The sequence below is a fragment of the Bombina bombina genome, chromosome 1 (genome assembly GCF_027579735.1).
Source record: "Bombina bombina isolate aBomBom1 chromosome 1, aBomBom1.pri, whole genome shotgun sequence".
NCBI lineage: Eukaryota > Metazoa > Chordata > Amphibia > Anura > Bombinatoridae > Bombina > Bombina bombina.
The window spans coordinates 37,619,132-37,640,076 of NC_069499.1; the positions used below are offsets into that span (position 1 = coordinate 37,619,132).

The 20,945-nt window shown below is 41.6% G+C and overlaps 1 protein-coding gene across 1 annotated transcript in view; it reads right to left on the bottom strand.

Annotated features, from left to right (window-relative positions):
• Positions 1 to 20,945, bottom strand: part of LRRC9 (leucine rich repeat containing 9) — a 716,419-nt gene that overhangs the window by 653,243 nt on the left and 42,231 nt on the right. Inside the window, exon 8 of the mRNA XM_053705244.1 lies at positions 6,319 to 6,450. Within this exon, the coding sequence (XP_053561219.1) occupies positions 6,319 to 6,450 (132 nt within the window). The remainder of the gene's footprint in view (positions 1 to 6,318; positions 6,451 to 20,945) is intronic.

A 20,945-nucleotide genomic window follows, 5' to 3' on the forward strand; every position in this document is an offset into this window, starting at 1 on the left:
CTGTGTTACAATCATTCAGAGCCGCTAATACCTCCCCTAGTAACACACGGAGGTTCTCAAGCTTAAATTTAAAATTTGAAATGTCTGAATCCAGTTTATTTGGATCAGAACCGTCACCCACAGAATGAAGCTCTCCGTCTTCACGTTCTGCAAACTGTGACGCAGTATCAGACATGGCCCTTGCATTATCAGCGCACTCTGTTCTCATCCCAGAGTGATCACGTTTACCTCTTAGTTCTGGTAGTTTAGCCAAAACTTCAGTCATAACAGTAGCCATATCTTGTAATGTGATTTGTAATGGCCGCCCAGATGCACTCGGCGCTACAATATCACGCACCTCCTGAGCGGGAGATGCAGGTACTGACACGTGAGGCGAGTTAGTCGGCATAACTCTCCCCTCGTTGTTTGGTGAAATATGTTCAATTTGTACAGATTGACTATTTTTTAAAGTAGCATCAATACATTTAGTACATAAATTTCTATTGGGCTCCACTTTGGCATTAACACATATAGCACAGAGATATTCCTCTGAATCAGACATGTTTAACACACTAGCAAATAAACAGCAACTTGGAAATACTTTTCAAAGTAATTTACAAATAATATGAAAACGAACTGTGCCTTTAAGAAGCACAGAAAATATTATAACAGATAAAATAATTAAGTTATAGCATCAATCTTTGTCAGAATATACAGTTTTAGCAAAGGATTGTTCCCCTCAGCAAATGATAACTAACCCAGGCAGCAGAAAAAAAATACACAAATAAACGTTTTTTATATCACAGTCAATACAATCAGCACAGCTCTGCTGTGAATGATTACTTCCCTCAAAAAAGACTCTTGAGATCCCTGAACTCTGTAGAGATGAACCGGATCATGCAGGAAGAAAATGAACCTCTGACTGAGTTTTTCTGATGCATAGTGAAAGCACCAAAATGGCCCCTCCCCCACACACATAACAGTGAGAGGGATCAGTGAACTGCTCTAATTTAAATCAAAACTATTGCCAAGTGGAAAAAAAGTGCCCAAAACATTTTTTCACCCAGTACCTCAGAGAAAAAAACGTTTTTACATGCCAGCAAAAAAACGTTTTACCTCAATAATTAATTGTCATTTAAAACCTATTGCAAGTCCCTGCAAAATAGGTTAAGTCTATGTATACAGTTTAAAAGCCAGAGAAGTACCATTTCCCAGAAAACTGAAGTGTAAAATATACATACATGACAGCCTGATATCAGCTACATCTACTGCATTCAAGGCTGAGTTTACATTATAACGGTATGGCAGGATTTTCTCATCAATTCCATGTCAGAAAATAATAAACTGCTACATACCTCTTTGCAGATTAATCTGCCTGCTGTCCCCTGATCTGAAGTTTACCTCTCCTCAGATGGCCGAGAAACAGCAATATGATCTTAACTACTCCGGCTAAAATCATAGAAAAACTCAGGTAGATTCTTCTTCAAATTCTACCAGAGAAGGAATAACACACTCCGGTGCTATTATAAAATAACAAACTTTTGATTGAAGATATAAAAACTAAATATATCACCATAGTCCTCTCACACATCCTATCTAGTCGTTGGGTGCAAGAGAATGACTGGAGGTGACGTAGAGGGGAGGAGCTATATAGCAACTCTGCTGGGTGAATCCTCTTGCACTTCCTGTAGGGGAGCAGTTAATATCCCACAAGTAATGATGACCCGTGGACTGATCACACTTAACAGAAGAAAAGGGAATACCAGGTCTTTCCCATTCTCGAGCAATAATCTCCGCAGCACAGTCAGGAACCGGAAAAACCTAAACCGCAAAAGAAACATCAAAGTATTTGTTCAATTTACTAGACTTTTTAGGATTGACTACGATAGTTGTGTCGGAGTTGTCCAAAGTAGCTAAAACCTCCTTAAGTAATAAGCGAATGTGTCCTAGTCTTAGTCTGAGATTTCCCCCTCAGATGCTACCGACATGTCTTCTTCATCAGGCTTATGGGAAGGGACACTCAACCTCAAACTACTCACCAGCCCGAAAAGGCGGGCATCCACAGTCACAATCTCTCAATATGGTCTCAGGAAGCATGTGCCCTGAGAAAGATGGTCCTGAAAAAGCCATTAGGACAGGGAATCTCTCGTCCAGATGTCAGACTATCCTTTAAGAGAGATCCAAGTGATCTGCGTTCCATAGTCTGAGCATGCATAACTATAGAGGTCTCAGATGGAACTGAGCAAAAGGAATAATATCCATGGAAGTCACCATTAGACCAAATACTTCCATACACAGTGCCACTGATGCACGGACAGGGGACTGAAGAGAAAGACAGGCAGCAAGAAGTTAGGATTTTCTGACTCCGTCAAGAAAATCTTCATGGAGATCGAGTCTATGTTCGTCCCCAAAAAACATACCCTGGTATTTGGCACCAAGGAACTCTTGTCCAGATTCACCTTCCAACCGTGAGAGCGGAGAATCAACAACAGCGAATCTGTATGGATTTTGCTAAATGAAAAGATGGTGTCTGAACCAAGATATTGTCCACCGCAATTCCTTGAGGTCTGGCCACTGCCAGAAGAGCCCCTAGAACATTTGTAAAGATTTGAGAGGCCTGACCTTCCTGAACGAAAGGGAGAATAGAACGGATAGTCTACATTTTGAAGGACAGGACCCTGAGAAATTTGTTGAGACAATTGAGGTCTAAAATGGGCCGAAAAGTTCCCTCCTTCTTGGGAACAATGAAGAGGAAGGAATAAAAACCTAAGCCCTGTTCCCGCCAGAGGAACTGTGACAATCACTCCTAGAGAAGCGATATCCTTGACACATTTTAAGAATGCCTCTCTCTTTATCTGGTTTGCAGATAATCTGGACAGGAGAAATCTGTCCCTGGAAAGACACGATTTGAATCCTATCCTGGATCCCTGGAAGACTACTTAAACCACCCAAGGGTCTGCGACATCGCAAATCCAAGCCTGTTGAAAAAAGGAAAGTCTGCCCCCTACCTGAACCATGATTGGATTGGGGGCGACCCCATCATGCTAATTAAGAAACAGAGAAAGGCTACTTGGACTGCTCACCCTTGTTCCAAGACCGGCCAGACTTCCATGAGATCTTTGTTTGCTCAAGTTTAGAAGAAGAGGACGACATCTGTCCTTTGAAGTTACTAAAAGAACGAAAATTAGAATTCTGGCAACCCTTGGGCCTGCCCTTCTTGTCCTGAGGCAGGAAGGCTCCCTCTCCACCAGTAACCGTGGAAATGATTTCTGCCAGACCCAATTAAAATCTTGCCTTTAAAGGATAAAGACAGAAGTTTAGACTTGGATGTCACATCAACAGACGTTGGCCCCTATTTAAGAAAGGTCTTGCGGACCAGGTCCGCAAGACCTCGCTGAATGCGGAGAGCAATACGCTCTCCATATTCAGCATTGCACCAGCAGCTCACAAGAGCTGCTGGTGCAACGCCGCCCCCTGCTGACTCGATCGGGTTGATTTCTGGCGATTCCTGTCCGCCTGCTCAGAGCAGGCGGACAGGGTTATGGAGCAGCTCCATAACTTGTGTTTCTGGCGAGTCTGAAGACTCGCCAGAAACACGGGCCTACAAGCTGCCTACGGAGCTTGTTAAATGGGCCCCCATGTCTTAAGCCACAGGGCTCTGCGAGATAGAACAGCAAAGCTAGAAATCCTTGCCCCAAAAACTACCTGCATGCTGGCATCCCAGAAAAAAAGGTATTAGCCAGTTTTAAAGCTTTGATCCTAACCTGGATCTCCTCTAATTTTGGTCTCCTCCAAAATCAGATCGGACAAAGAGTCACACCAATAAGAGGTCGCCCCTGCAACTGTCGCAATACTAGCAACAGGTTGCCATTGTAGACCCTGGTGTATAAACATTTTTCTTAAGTAACCTTTCAGCTTCTTATCTATAGGATCTCTGAAAGAGGAACTATTCTCCAGGGGAATAGTGTTTCTCTTGGCCAAAGTGGAAATAGCTCCCTCTACTTTAGAAACAGTGCGCCAAAGATCCCGCACAGAGTAAACATCTTCTTAAAAACAGGAGACGGGGAAAAAGAAACACCCGGTTTCTTCCATTCCTGATAAATAATGTCAGACAAGCTATCTGGAACAGGAACAGATTTGGGTTTGACATAAAAAACTCTGTTAAGCTTATAGCCTTTTTAGGAGTCATCCAAAGTAGCTAAAACCTCCTTCAAAAGTAAAATGAAGTAAAAGTAAAAGCCTAAATCTAAATTTAACCTCCTCTGATTCTACTGTACTAGCATCCACAGATTCAGAATAAGAAATCTCACCCTCAGAAGCTTCAGAGGAATGATCCTTGTCAGATAATTGCGCTAGACTGAATAAAGCAGTCTTGGCGGAATTAGAACTTTTTGTAATGTTCTTAGATTTTCTCTTACAAGAAGAGGGTAAGGCATAAAAGGCTGCAGCAACTGCGGAAGATAATTGTGCCGTAAAAATCCCCAGGTAAATACACACCCCCGGAGTCTGATTGAGAGGAAACGCAGGGCACTGAATATGAAAACTGCCAAGGACTGGGACGTCTGAGGAGAAAGCTGGGGCATAATCTGACCAGCATCATTCTGAGAGAAAGATGACCCAGATAGGGTATCTTTATTCTTAGATATCAACACCTTGTTTAGGCCTGAAGAAAAGGGGTATAACCAGAGCATCTGCCCAGTAAAAACATTTCTCAAAAGACAGAGATAGATTAGCATTAGAATCCATAGACCACACAGTAATGGGATATCACAAAAATACCAAAGGTCCACCAAATAATAGCAATAATAATAATAATATTAGTAGCTTATTTGCCTTTTTAGTTAAAAAAAAATCTTAGCAAAAATTACACACTGCTATGCCCCAGAACTGCTGGGGAGACTCACCCCACCGGCTAACAGGATCAAATTCCACACTTAGAAAGCAAGCAGTCCTGCTGTAGAACTGCAGCTCTATTTTGAAGCTGGCAATATCGCTGAACTCTCCAGAGGCCGAGTACACTCCTCACAACTACAGCGTATGCCGTAGCAAATCGCTAAAGTGAAAGAAGATAGAGCGGTCATGTGATCGCAGCTTTATTAAAAGTGTGGCACTGGAGTGCGTCAGAAAAAGTGCTCTAATACAAAAGTACCGCTATGAAAGTTTCCCCCAGAAGGATATTAACCATAGCCTCTATTTCCCAGTATAGAAACGTTCCCTGTTCAGACTTATAACCCATGGTTATAGAGCACAGTATACCTGGGCAATTACTAGCATCCACTCACAATCACCATGTACTATAACTGTCCTATAATAAAACAGTCATTGTCTGCCAACGTTAGTATTAGCCAGAACAAGGCCTGCCCCAAAAACAAAGAGCTCCTCTTTCTCTCCATAGTGACAGAACAGTTCCCTGTAAACCTGTCCATAATAAGATCCTCCAATTAAAGGGATAACCAGTTCCATTAGGATCCACCCCTTTAGAGAGTTACGTTTCTAAGTGCTGCATCCTTCCCACCCAGAAGGAGAAAAGCACTTACCTGTGGATCCAGCTGCAGGACAGGAGCAGCTAAACAGAAAAACAAAAATAAAGTAACAAACCATGGTTTTCTATATAGGGGTAGCATAAATATTGGAAGGACTACCGCGCCGTCTTCCAACTGCTAAAAGTCACCATTACTCTTACTAAAGAGGATTAAGTGGACACAGCATAGCCCAAATCCTTGCTTGCAGGGAAAAGTACCCATTAAAGGATTAAATATCTTTAGACACCATCTTTCACATCTTCCTGATGTATAAGACAATGAATGACTGGGGTTTATGGGTAGAGGAAGTGATACTTAACAGCTCTGCTGGGGTGTTCTTTGCCTCCTCCTGGTAGCCAGGAGTTTAATTCCCACTAGTAATTAGAATGGATTTGTGGACTCTCCATGCCAATTGGAAAGATAATGTATTTGCTTTTGTAAGGTATAACCTTTCCCAAGGAGAAAACCTGACAGAGCAAGACCGCAGTCTAGAACATCAGAGGACATTAACAGGCAACAGTCAGTGGGCCTGACCCCGACACTAGCAGGTTAGAAGTACTGAGTGGAGTCACAAGATCTTTTCCTCACCAGTATAAAAACTTTACAGGCCAGAGCAGGGCTATAGCCCAGCTTACATTACATGAGACAGGTGAAAAGAGAGCTTTAGACGGCAGGAAAGAAACATTTATATAAAGGGGAGGCATAAAGCAGGTGATCATGTTTAGCTACAAAATGAGATTTTATGTGGCATATTGTTACCTGTCCTCATTCTACTAAACTGTCCATTTAAACACAGCCTGACACAAACTGATCTTACCATGAGTGTGATGTGTTTCCTTCTTCAAAGCGAACATTTCCTACAGTCTCCAGTTCAATCTGTAGATACTTAAATAAAACATCAAAGTTTTCTTTTGCCCTTGCAACTTCTTTCTCATTCAGTGAATCTATCCTAAAAACAACAAAAATAACATTACAAAAAAGTACAAAGCTGTCATTTAATTAAGTATATTTTTAACCCTTAGAGTGTCGAGCATGTTAATTAAACATGCTCATGAAGTGGGATTCCAAGGCCAACCGTGTTAAATAAATGTGCATCAGAAAAATATATTCACATCTTCCTGTAACACATGCAATGTGATTAGTTTATTTTGTGTTTTTCATTGTTTGTTTGTTTTTACATTTTGATTTGTAAACGCTGTCAGTATCCAGTGTTTAAAGGGACAGTACACTGTAAAATTGTTTTTCCATTAATGTATTTTAAATGACTTGTTATATCAACTGCAGAGTATAATTCTTGCTTATTTGTGTATATGAAGTAGCTGATTTTGTGCTTTGAAACCACAGCCTATTACAATGGGTTGAACTTAAAGGTGATATCAGATCTCATTATGTTCTAAGTTTGTGTAAACAGACTTGCTTCCTTATCTTTTATTTGGCTGGAACACCAAAGCTCAATACATAGAGAGAACAATGGAAAATGATCATTGTATTACTTAACTATCCTGCATCCCACTGAGAGTGTAATCTCTTCTGCTGGCTGTGTATACTTAGGCTATTCAATAGCCTATACTCCAGTATTAATTTGTTCAGTGTAGGTGGCGATACCACAGGCTAAATCAGCTATTTCAAATGCTGAAATAGGAGTAAAGGAGCTACTTGTGACCAATTTAATACACTCTAGCAGGTTAAAAGGATCATCTGGAATAATTTAAAGGGGAGAAATTTTTGGGGTGAACTGTCCCTTTAATAACCAGCCTCTTTGGGGAAATGATTTTACAGTGAAAGCAAAAAAAAAATTATTTTTCATTTATTTTATAACAGATTAAATTTTTATATTTGCTTAACAGGTGACATATGCTGTCTTACTATTGCCTAAGACATTGCAACACTCTTTGGTAGCCAAAGGGTTAATCTTATATCTGTGTCTTTTTTTCAGGAAACATCTATATTTCTGGAACAGATCATTATAAACAGATATCGTTTAAAAATCAAGATAAAGATTAAATCACCCAAACAGTACAGGCACACTAATGGTCTTTTGTTTAGTAACTGTTAGAGTGCCAGATTAAAGGGACATTAAAAACTAGATATATGCTAGATAGAAAGATGTATTCAAAGAAAAGATTAATCTGAGAATAACATGTAGATGCATTTTTTCAAATTTCATCAGCTGTTTAAATATTGACAAAATAAATGTAAATGTCTATAAAACAATGGGAGCTGCCATGTTGTAACTTAGGTTACCTTCTCTGCTGTGGCCAATTAGAGACACCTATAAATATGTCACTACATTGTCAATGGCTGTGTGGAATATAACAGTGTTCTGCACTTCCATTTCTATCAGAGTTTTTTTCTATATACAATTTTTCATTGTATATTACTATCTCAAACTGTTTAATGTCCCTTTAACTACATAGGATCTCCCTTCTACTAAGTGCAGCTGCAGCAGATGTTATGGTTTGATATGTGGTTTTTCGTATAGTTTTGTGGTGTTGTGCATAGCGGTGGTATAAGTAACAGGAGCATAACGTTTTTCACTGGACCAGCGAGTTAAGATGGTGTATCTGTATTATGCTATGGTAGTACCCTAGGGTAATGAAAGATGGAGACCTGCACATAAATAAGAGATAAAAGGCCTAATGATAACAGATTCTCCTGCTTGGAGAGAAATTGCAGTGCACCTCACAGGGGCTGAACTCAATGAATGATAAAAGGAAAAAGGCAGAACCCTCCAGCACTGTGAAATCTCACAAGATTCTAGACAGGCAAATTTTACTATACTTGTAGTTCTCTGCATTTCTGTATGTGAAGGAGAGGCAATCCCAGTGCAATACAGCACTGCATGATATCAAAATGTAGGCTTACCTGGTCAATTTCTTTCTTTCCGGACATGGAGAGTCCACAACATCATTCCAATTACTAGTGGGATATTCAACTCCTGGCCAGCAGGAGGAGGCAAAGAGCACCCCAGCAAAGCTGTTAAGTGTAACTGCCTTACCCATAACCCCCAGTCAATCAGCCGAAAGAAATGGAAAAGAACGTAACACATGGGTGAAAAAGGTGCCTGAGGTTTACGAAAAAAAAACGGCCAAATTATAATTTAAAAAGAAGAGGGCGGGATCGTGGACTCTCCATGTCCGGAAAGAAATAATTTATCAGGTAAGTATAAATTTTGATTTCTTTCCTATGACATGGAGAGTCCACAACGTCATTCCAATTACTAGTGGGAACCAATACCCAAGCTAGAGGACACGGAATGAACAGGGAGGGAGAAAAAAGGCAAGAGGGCCTAAACAGAAGTCACCACTGCTTGAAGAACCTTTCTCCCAAAAGAAGCCTCAGCCAAGGCAAAAGTATCAAATTTATAGAATTTGGAAAAAAAGTGTGCAAAGATGACCAAGTTGCAGCCTTGCAAATCTGTTCCACAGAAGCTTCATTTCTGAAGGCCCAGGAAGAAGAAACAGCCCTTGTGGAATGAGCTGTGATTTTCTCAGGAGGTTGCTCTTTAGGCAAAAAGGTAAGTGAAGTAGCCATAGCTTTCTGACCCTTGCGTTTCCCAGAAAAGCAAACAAACAATGCAGAAGACTGACGAAAGTCCTTAGTTGCCTGCAAATAAAATGTTAGCGCTCGCACAACATCCAGATTATGCAACAAGCGTTCTTTGTGAGAAGAAGGATTAGGACACAAAAAAGGTACAACAATTTCCTGATTAATATTCTTTGGGCAGGAAACCAAACTTAGTACACAGAACCACCTTAGAGTGAAATATAAGATAACAGGAATCACACTGTAAAGCAGAGAGTTCAGAAACTCTCTGAGCAGACGAAATAGCAACAAGATAAGATCTTAATATCTAAATAATGCATAGGCTCAATTGGAGCCTGTTGGAAAGCTTTAAGAACAAGATTAAGACTCCATGGAGAAGTAACAGGTTTAAACACAGGCTGAATTCTAACCAAAGCCTGACAAAACTATTGCACGCCTGGCACATCCGCCAAGCGCTTATGTAACAAAATGCAGAAATCTGAAAATTTAGAGTACTTGCAGGCAAACCCTTCTCCAGACCATCCTGTAGAAAGGACAAAATCCTAGGAATTCTTACTCTACTCCAAAAGTATCCTTTGGATTCACACCAATACAAGTATTTACGCCAGATCTTATGGTAAATCCTACGAGTCACAGGATTACAAGCCTGAATTAAGGTCTCAATGACCGACTCAATGATAAAAATAAGCGTTCAATCTCCAAGCAGTCAGCTTCAGAGAAATGAGATTTGGATGAAGGAAGGGACCCTGAAGTAGAAGGTCCTTCCTCAGAGGCAGTCTCCAAGGTGGAAAGGATGACATTTCCACTAGGTCTGCATATCAAATCCTGCGAGGCCACGCCGGGGCTATGAGAATTACAGACGCCCTCTCCTGCTTGATTCAAGCAATGACTCTTGGAAAGAGAGCGAACGGAGGAAACAGGTATGCTAGAGTTCTCGGAGGTTTGGCATTCTGACGAGAAGCCATGAGATCCAACTCTGGCTGCCCCCACTTGAGGGTCAAGCTGGAAAATACATCCGAATGAAGTGCCCACTTCACAGGATGAAAAGTCTGCTCAGAAAATCTGCTTCCCAATTGTCCACTCCTGGAATGTGAATCGCAGAAAGACAGCAGTCATGGCCAAGGAACTCCGAGTTCCCCCCTGGTGGTTGATGTAGGCCACCGAGGTTATGTTGTCCGACTAGAATCTGATAAACCGGACTAAGGCTAACTGAGGCCAGGCCAGAAGAGCACTGAAGATTGCTCTCAGCTCCAAGATGTTTATGGGCAGAACTAACTCCTCCTGGGTCCATAAGCCCTGAGCCTTCAACGAGCCCCAACCTAGAAGGCTGGCATCCATGGTCACAATCAACCAGGAGGGTCTGCAGAAGCAAGCACCCTTGGAGAGATGATCCTGAGAAAGCCACCACAGAAGAGAGTCTATTGACGCCTGATCTAGATCTACCCTCTGAGACAGGTCCGTATAGTCCCTGTTCCATTGTCTGAGCATGCATAACTGCAGAGGTCTGAGATGAAACCGAGCAAACGGAATGATGTCCATGGAAGGCACCATCAGACCGATTACCTCCATACATTGAGCCACTGACAGCCGTGGAGAGGACTGAAGGGCAAGACAAGAGTCGAAAATCTTTCTTTTTCTGACCTCCGTCTTCATTAACAGGGAATATATTATGGTCCCCAAAAATACGACCCTTGTAGCTGGAACCAGAGAACTTTTTTCCCGATTTACCTTCCATCCGTGGGATCGAAGAAAAGACATCAAGATCTCCGTATGAGAATCTGCTTGTTGAAAAGATGGCTTCTAAACCAGAATGTCGTCCAGATAAGGTGCCACTGCAATGCCCCGAGATCGAAGCACAGCTAATAGAGCTCCCAGAACCTTTGAAAAAATTCTGTGAGCTGTGGCAAGGCCGAATGGAAGGGCCACAAACTGGAAATGATTGTCCAAAAAGGCGAATCTCAGAAACTTGTGATGGTCCCTGTGAATGCGAACCTGAAGGTATGCATCCTTTAGGTTTATGGTTGTCATGAATTGACCCTCTTGTACCAAGGGAAGAATAGAGCGTATAGTCTCCATCTTGAAGGATGGCACTCTGAGAAACTTCTTTAAACATTTTAGATCTAGGATTGGTCGAAAAGTTCCCTCCTTTTTGGGAATTACGAACAGATTCAAGTAAAATCCCAGACCCCTTTCTTGAAAGGGAACTGGAACTATAACCCCAGGACGGCAAGGTCCTTTATACAATGTAAGACCGCCTCTCTTTATCTGGTCTACAGAGAGGGGAAATCTGCCTCTGGGAGGAAAAGATTTGAAGTCTATTTTGTATCCCTGGGAGACAATGTCCACTGCCCAGGGATCCGGTATATCCCTTATCCAAGCCTGGGAAAAAAAGAGAGAGTCTGCCCCCTACAAGAACCACTCCTGGATCAGGGGCCAACCCTTCATGCTGACTTGGAATTAGCTGAAGACTTTTTAGATTGCTTTCCCTTATTCCAGGACTGGTTGGGCTTCCAGGAAGGATGTATAGAAGAATCTGCTCAGCGGAGCGCTCTAGGTTTGTACGTCCTCCGGTGATCCAAACGGCACTATCGAGAGAGGGCGGGAACACATTACCTTAATCACCAGTCTCAGGGTCATAGGTCAAGGCAGCTCATATCCAGCGTAACAACTCCGCACGCTAATGTAAAAAGGATAAGTAGAGAACGGAAAGAGCGCACTTGGAAGCCCAGAGTAAAAAATAAGCATTTATTAGAAAAACCTTGTTAGGTAAAAACATGGGTCATAAAACATTCCATATAATATCCAGTATGATATGCAGGTACTCAGCGTAGCATATGCCTTTCGTGCGCTTGCGCACTTGGTCACTGCTCACCTGTGTACCTGCATGTCATCTATTTAAAGGATACCAAAAGTTAATTAGAAAGAATATATCCTACATATGTGTATTCCTAATTAATCATCCTGGAAAACACCATATAACCAAAGATAGCGACTATCTTATATAATATACAGAGTTCAAATGTAAACTGAACATCATATGTATATTATTATGTATTTAAATATAATATGTGCTTGAAAGTACAAAACAATTCGATATTTCTGAATGCTTGTGTGCAACCTTAGGAGAACAAAACAATTTAAAGAAATCACTCTATATATCATTCCAGGAGCTATGCCAAATGGATACTTATAAGTATGCAAAAGAAAATATTACTTATTCCCAGCATACAAATTTCCTACAAGCAGAGCATTATAAAATCTTACCATATACATGCATACACACGTGAATAAAGAACATAATGTTTCTCAAATATACGAATAATGCCTTATCCCTTCATATCTCAAAGAATTCCTAATTAAATATACCTCCTATATCTTGTATAGTATATCTATTGTCTATTCCTAGGAATTACCTAAGAAATATATTCTAATGTTTACTGATGGTCTTAAAGAGATAACACTTCATTTAATTTCAACATATATTCACTTTAATGGATCAGAACATTAAGGACTGCCCATTAAAATCATGCTGGCATACTATTCCTGATAGACTTTATAGGTAATATATATAAAGCCTTTCTATATATATTTTAAACTATACTTCTCAGACAAAGAGATCTAAGTCCCTTCTCATATTTATCCCATAAGGGTGACTAGTTTCTAGAACAAACATCCAGTAAATCTCTTTTTTTTGAGACATCTTCCTATTTCCTCCTCTTCTCCATACTGGTACAAAATCTATGCCCTGTACGGTTAATGCTGTTGTATCTGCATTGTGTAGATTTCTAAAATGTCTAGCGACTAGAGTGTCTGATTCTATATCCTCTATTGAGCGAAGATGCTGTAAGAACCTGTCCTTTAGTGATCTTTTAGTCTTACCTGTATATTGCATGAAGCAAGTTTTACAGGTTAAAAGATAAACCACATGTGTTGTGGCACAGTTAATGAAGGAATTAATTGTATGTTCCTTCTGGGTTACAGTCGATTTAAACCTTCCAGGAAGGCTTGGCTTGATCTTGCTTGGAGGAAGGGGAGGAAGACTTGCCTTTAAAGTTACGAAAGGAACAAAAATTACTCTGACGTCCCCTCTGCTTATTCTTTTTATCTTGAGGAAGAAAAGAACCCTTTCCTCCAGTAATATCTGAGATCATTTCCGCCAAACCAGGTCAAAACAAGGCCTTACCCTTGTAAGGAATAGCCATAAGCTTAGATTTAAATTAAACATCCACAGACCAGGACTTCAACCACAAGGCCCTGCAGGCTAGGACCAAAAAAACTGAAATTTTGGTTCCCAGTTTAATAACCTGTAAGGAAGCATCTGTAATGAAGGAATTTGCTAACTTGAGAGCCTTAATCCTGTCCTGGATCTCATCAAGAGGGGTATCCGTCTGAAGAGATTCAGACAACACATCAAACAAGTAAGCTGCAGCGCTACGGAATTTGGCGGCGCTATAAAAATAAATGATTATAATAATAACAGTGGCGATACACAACGCAGGTTGCCTTTGTAGACCTTGGTGAACATACATCTTTTTTAGTAAAGCCTCCATTTATTTATCCATTGGATTTTTAAAAGAAGAACTATCTTCTATGGGAATAGTAGTCCTCTTGGCCAGTGGAGATCACTCCTTCTGCCATCTACCACGACTCCTTAATAGAATTCGCTATAGGAAACATCTTCCTAAAAATAGGAGATGGAGAAAAGGGAATACCAGGTCTTTCCCATTCTCAAGGAATAATCTACGCAGCGAGGTCAGGAACCGGAAAAACCTTCACTGCGAAGGGAACATCAAAGTATTTGTTTAATTTACTAGACTTTTTAGGATTGACTACGATAGTTGTGCCGGAGTCGTCCAAAGTAGCCAAAACCTTAAGTAATAAGCAACGGTGTCCTAGCTTAAATCTGAAGGATACCACTTCAGCATCAGAAGAAGGAATTACATTGTCTGAGTCTGATATTTCCCCCTCAGATGCTACCAACATGTCTTCTTCCTCAGGCTTATGGGAAGGGACACGCTGTATAGCCAGAACTTGATCGGAAACCTTACCGTTTCCTTAAATATCCTTTTACGCCTTCCCTGCAACATGGGAAAAGCTGATAAGGCCTCAGATGCCACAAGGGATACCTGGGAAGCAATAACTTGTAGAGACAATCCTACAGGATTGCAAGAGGAAACACAGGGCACTGTATGTGAAGACTGAAAAAGTTGGGACGCTTGAGGAGAAAGCTGTGGCACATCTGCAACAGGAGACACCTGAACAGCATTTGCCTGGGATAATGGTGGCTCATGTGAAATATTTACCTCTGTAACAAAGTTCTCTCAATGCATGAGGAACAAAAAGGAACTGGGGGTTCCACCTGAGCATCAAAACATAACTGACAAGCAGCAACTTTGTCTGGGATAATGGTTTAAAAAGCCTCTTGATCCATCTTATGTAATAAATAAGGAAAAATTATTTATTTGAAAATGAAAAATAAATGTGTACTGTGTCTTTAAATAGAAATGTGTATTAGTGCAACAAACCAAATAGACCTCAGGCTACCTATACACCTCAGTAGCTTTACTGAGGTGCATACATGTCCTGCAGCTCTTTTTCAAATACAGAGCTGTTACATACAGTAGCCCTAACTGCGGAAAAAAACGGTCCATGACCAAAAGTTAAAGTATAAAAACTACTATAACACACTGAGCCACCATAAATCACCTCACAGTCTCAATGTCCAAACTGCCTAAAAGAAACCCCAAACATGAAGGTTTAATAAAGTCCCATATTAAATAAGACGGCTTTTAGCTGTAACAAGTGCTAGCAATCTCCTTGCAAAAGAAAATTAAAATGGCACTTACTTGAAAGTGCTGTCCGGCAGCAGAACAGCTCACCTGGTTTGAGAGGGTGCAGCACCTCACATGGACCTGTGAAGAGAGAAAAACTGAGTAAACCTACTCAGATTTTCTGGTTAGGGCAGCAGATTCTTGAGAAAACACAGTGAGGATTGTACCTCACAGTGCTCAAAAGCCACCACTGCTCTACTGAAAAGACTGATGTGGACTAGGATAGACCCCAGAAATGAACAGAGTAAGCTTACTCTGCTAAAAAAAAAAAAAAAAAAAATCTTGATTGAAGAAAACCTCAGACACCTAAACTTCACCTCTTCCTTGCACTACAGGCAAAGAGAATGACTGGGGGATTGTGGGTAGGGGAGTGATATTTAACAGCTTTGCTGTGGTGCTCTTTGCCTCCTCCTGCTGGCCAAGAATGATATACCCAAAAGTAATTGATGATGATCTGTGGACTCACCGTGTCATTAGAAAGAAATAAGGTAGGGGGAATCACACTGCAGAGCTGAAAGCTCAGACACTCTGCAAGCAGAAGAAATGGCAACAAGAAACAAAACTTTCCAGGATAACAGTTTTATATCAACAACATACATTGTCTCAAACAGAGCCTGCTGCAAATCTTTAAGAACTAAATTAAGGTTCCAAGGGGGACTCAACAGGCTTAAATACAGGCCTGATTCTAACCAGGGCCTGTATAAAGGTTTGAACATCTGGTAGGTCTGCCAGATGTTTGTGCAAAAGGATAGATAACGCAGAAATGTGACCATTTAGAGTACTGACCAATAAACCCTTATCCAGGCTATCCTGAAGAAAAGACAAAATCCGGGGAATCCTCACCCGGCTCCAGGAGAATCCCTTAGATTCACACCAAAATCCCTTAGATTCACACCAAAACAGATATTTACGCCATATCTTATGGTAAATCTTGTGAGTAACCGGTTTTCGAGCCTGAATCATAGTTTCAAAGACCACCTCAGAAAAACCCTGTTTAGACAGAACTAGGCGTTCAATCTCCAAGCAGTTAGCTTCAGAGAATATAGGTTTGGATGGAAAAAAAGGACCCTGAAGTAGAAGGTCTATCCTCTGACGTAACCTCCAAGGAGGTAGAGATGACATCCTTACTAGATTTCAAAACAGATCCTGTGAGGCCAATGCAGGAGCTATTAGTATCACTGATGCTCTCTTCAGTTTGATACAAGCAAAGACTTGTGGAGGGAGAGCAAGCGGAGGAAACAGATAAGCCAGAGAAAACCTCCAAGGAACTGCTAGAGCATCTAACAGAACAGCCTGAGGATCTCTTGACCTTAAACCGTACCTTGGAACCTAGGCGTTTTGGTGGAACGCCATCAGATCCAACTCTTGAACCCCCCACTTGAGGGATATCTGAGAGAACACTTCCGGATGGAGAGCCCATTCCCCGGGATGAACGGTCTGTCTGCTCAGAAAATCTACTTCCCAGTTGTCCACTCCTGGGATGTGGATGGCAGATAGAAGACAATCGTAGGCTTCCGCCCACTGTAGAATACGAGCCACCTCCTTCATGGCTAAGGAATTTCGAGTCCCTCCCTGGTGGTTGATGTAAACCACTGAGGAGATGTTGTCCGATTGGAATCTTATAAACCGGACCAACGACAGTTGTGGCCAAGCTGATAGGGCATTGAAGATAGCTCTCAACTTCAAGATGTTGATGGGAAGAGAGGACTCTTCCCGAGACCACAGGCCCTGAGCCTTTAGAGGGCCCCAAACAGCTCCCTAGCCTGACATACTGGCATCCATAGTCACAATTTCCCAGGAAGGTCTCAGAAAGCAAGTGCCCCGAGACAAATGTTCCTGTGACACCCACCATGAGAGAGAGTCTGTTGTTAGAGGGTCCAGTTTCATCATCTGAGATAAATCCGTTCCACTGACGGAGCATACAAAGTTGCAGCGGTCGTAGATGGAACCGAGCAAAAAGAAATGATGTCCATGGATGCCACCATCAGACCAATCACCTCCATGCATTGAGCGACAGATGGACGAAAGGCAAACTGGAGAGAAAGGTAAGAAGCAAGAATTTGGGTGTTTCTGACCTCTGTCAGGAAAATCTTCAAGGACAGGGAATCTATTATAGTCCCTAGGAAAAACAACTTGGTAGATGGAACAAGAGAACTTTTTTCCTAATTCACCTTCCACCCATGAGAACGTAGAAAAGACAACAGCATCTCTGTATGAGATTGGGCTAGTTGAAAAGATGACACCTGAACCAAGACGTCGTCTAGATAAGGCACCACGGCAATTCCCTGGGATCTGATCACAGCCAATAGCACCCCCAGAACCTTTGTGAATATTCTGGGAGCCGTGTCCAGACCAAATGGAAGTGCTACAAATTGGAAGTGCTTGTCTAAAAATGTAAACCTCAGATACTGATGGTGTTCCCTGTGAATGGGAACATGAAGGTATGCGTTCTTCAGGTCTATGGTTGTCATAAACTGACCTTCCTGTACCAAAGGAAGAATGGAACGAATAGTTTCCATCTTGAAGGATGGAACCCTGAGGAATTAGTTGAGGCACTCGAGATCTAAAATGGGCCGAAAAGTTCCCTCCTTTTTGGGAACCACAAACAGATTTGAAAAGAATCCTAGACCCTGTTCTGTTAGAGGGACAGGAACAATAACTCCCAAAGAGTATAGGTCTTTTACACAGTTTAAGAATGCCTTCTTTATTTGATTTGATGATAGTCTGGACAGGTGAAATCCCATTATGCAACCCTGGGATACTATGTCCACCGCCCAAGGGTCTGGGAAATCAAGTATCCAGGCTTGACGAAAAAGAGAATACCTGTCCCCCCCCAACACACACACACTTGATCCACACTGGAATCGGGGGGTGGAACCTTCATGCTGATTTAGAGTTAGCAGAAGGCTTATTGTTTTGTTTTCCCTTGTTCCAGGGCTGGTTAGATTTCCAAGAGGATCAGGATTGATCTGGTGTTGAAGAGGAGGACTTTTGTCCCTTAAAGTTACGAAAGGAACGAAAATTAGAAGTCTGACGATCTCTAGGTCTATTCTTCTTGTCCTGAGGTAGGAAAGATCCCTTTCCACCTGTAATCTTTCAAATGTTTTCCGCCAGACCGGGTTCAAACAGTAAAGTAAAGCCAAAAGCTTTTAGAAGAGACATCAGCCGACCAAGATTTTAACCACAGAGCCCTGCAAGCTAGTACCGTGAAGCTAGACATCTTAGCTCCCAGACAAATTATCTGCATATTGGCATCACAGATAAAAGTATTGGCCAATATGAGAGCTCTGATCCTATCTTGGATCTCCTATACTGTAGTTTCCTCTGTAAAAAGATCAGACAATGCATCGCACCAATAAGATGCAGATCCTGCAACCGTAGCAATACGCACTGCTGGTTGCCACTGTAACCCTTGATTGATGTACATCTTTTTTAAGTGAGCCTCTATAGGAATGGTAGTTCTTTTAGTAAGAGTAGAAATGGCTCCTTCTACTTTAGGGACAGTGTGCGATGAGTCAGCAAGAGGAAACATCTTCTTAAAAACAAGGGAAGGGGAAAAGGAAGACCTGGTTTATCCCCATTCCTGAGCAATTATTTCAGACATCTTCCTTGGGACAGGGAAAACCTCCTCAGAAGATGGGGAATCATAAACTCTATCCAATTTAGAAGACTTCGTGGGGTTGACAGCAACCGAAGGTTCAGAGTCGTCTAAAATAGCAAGAACCTCCTTCAATAGTAACCAGAGGTGTTCTAGCTTAAATCTAAAATCAACCTCTTCAGATTTTGAAGATTTTTCTGCTAAAAAGTGTCAGAGATCTCACCTTCAGAAGCTACTGAAGTATGCTCCTCATCAGACATCTGAACAAGATTGGCTAATGCAGTCCTAGAGTCAGAAGCCTTAGTATCAGGCAAGTGTTTAGATTTTGCATAAATTAAAAGAGAGAAGCGCTCAACCTGGGAACGAACGAACAATAGCATAATAGCTTGTTCTATGGCTAATTACCACCCAAGAAGCAGTCTCTTTTTGCTCAACGTGTGCCTTTCAAAGAAAAGAACTTTCCTGTAGCATATCAGTCTGATCCTGACTTCACAGTACAGTCCAGCCCCGAAATACCAGGCAATCCCTCTCTGAACGAGAGAAACAGTAAAACCCCAGACGTACGTTTAGACCTATTGTGGGCCTCGTCAGTGAGGTGCAACCATATCCCTCTAGGCACACTGAGCAATGGGTCCACGTCTGGATTCCCGCATCACACTTAGGGAGAGCTTCTCTCTTTTTATTTATGCAAGTTATGACACTTAGGGAAGTCTCCCTAAGTGTGATGCGGGAATCCAGACGTGGGCCCTTTGCTCAGTGTGCCTAGAGGGATATGGCTGCACCTCACTGACGAGGCCCACAATAGGCCGAAACGTACGTCTGGGGTTTTGCGGTTTCTCTCGTTCAGAGAGGGATTGCCTGGTATTTTGGGGCTGCACTTAACTGTTAAGTCAGGATCAGACTGATATGCTTCAGGAGAGTTCTTCTCTGTGAAAGGCACATGTTGAGCAAAAAGAGGCTGCTTCTTGGGTGGTAACTAGCCATAGAACAAGTTATTATGCTTTTTTTCTTCCCAGATTAAGCGCTTCTCTCTTTTTATTTATGCAAGTAAACATTTATCCATGGAGATGGACTGATCCTGTTCTAAGTCCATGGCTAAGAATTAACCATTCCCACCAGTAAATGCAATCAAAGAAAAGAAATACATAAAATTTTATTATTGAACATATGAGGAAAAAAACTTTTAGACAACAAAATACCTCAGATTGTCTGAGGTTCCTACTGCCAAAAGCAATACCCCACTAGTAAGGACTCCTTGAGGAGACTTTGCTCAGAAACGGTCCGGATAGAATTGCAAAATACAGCCGCAACTTGAAGAGGTGAATTTCTCCTGTGTAGCAACTGAGGTCGCAACGGCACGGCTCTGCTAAACCGGAAGTGCGGGTGTCACATCAACTAAAGTGCACAACATTTCTCTGCAGAGAAAAAAAGGCACTAGTTTAAAACACTGACTAAAAACGGCTTTACCGTTTCATGTTCCAGGGCTGCCACAAGTAAATGCAATCCCAATAAGCCATAAACAGCCCAAAGCCTTACACATTGCCCTCTATGAATAATAAAGGTTATCCCTTACTATTAAATATCTCGCATCCCAGCCAAATGAGAGAACTCTGTCCCTAAAATCTCATACAGCATAAATATGAAATAAACTATTTTCATACATCATGTGCCAAAACATTGTGCCCATATGAATCCTCTATTAAATAAGGATTATTATGTGATTTATATAAAAAAGGGATCTGCACCTTGAAGGCAAAGGCACTTACCTTAGATCCTACTGCATAATAGATGCTGATCCTCAAGGTGTGGCAGGCACTAAACTCCCTGTCATGGACCTGTAGGAAAAGAAAGGAGTAACTAACTGGCTTTCCACAAAGGGGTATCAAAGTGTTAAAAGTAAATCAAAGACTTCCCCGCCTCCTTTTAACTGCTAAATGCTAAAAGCTACCACTACTCTTATTCAAGAGATTGATGTGGACACAGCTAGACCCCAATCCTTGCTTGCAGCAAAAAGTACCCATAAAAGAATTAATTTCTTCAGACACCAACTTTGCACAACCTCCACTGACAGAGGCAAAGAGAATGACTGGGGGTTATAGGTAAGGCAGTTACACTTAACAGCTTTGCTGGGGTGCTCTTTGCCTCCTCCTGATGGCCAGGAGTTGAATATCCCACTAGTAATTGGAATGACGTTGTGGACTCTCCATGTCATAGGAAAGAAATGAGAAGTATAATGGCAAGTTGTTTTACCACATGCAATTATACAATTGATATTAATATCTTGAGGTTTTTAATGTCCCTTTAATCTGAAGTCTAAAGTGATATAAAATGCAAGCACAAAGTGTAAATGCAGCAGGGCTCTCATGTCATGCAGTGCTATATTGCACTGGGCTTGTGTCTCCACGTACAGAAATGCGTGGAGAAGCATAGAAAAATCTGTTTTTGTAGAATTTCACTAGGGACCTTGCA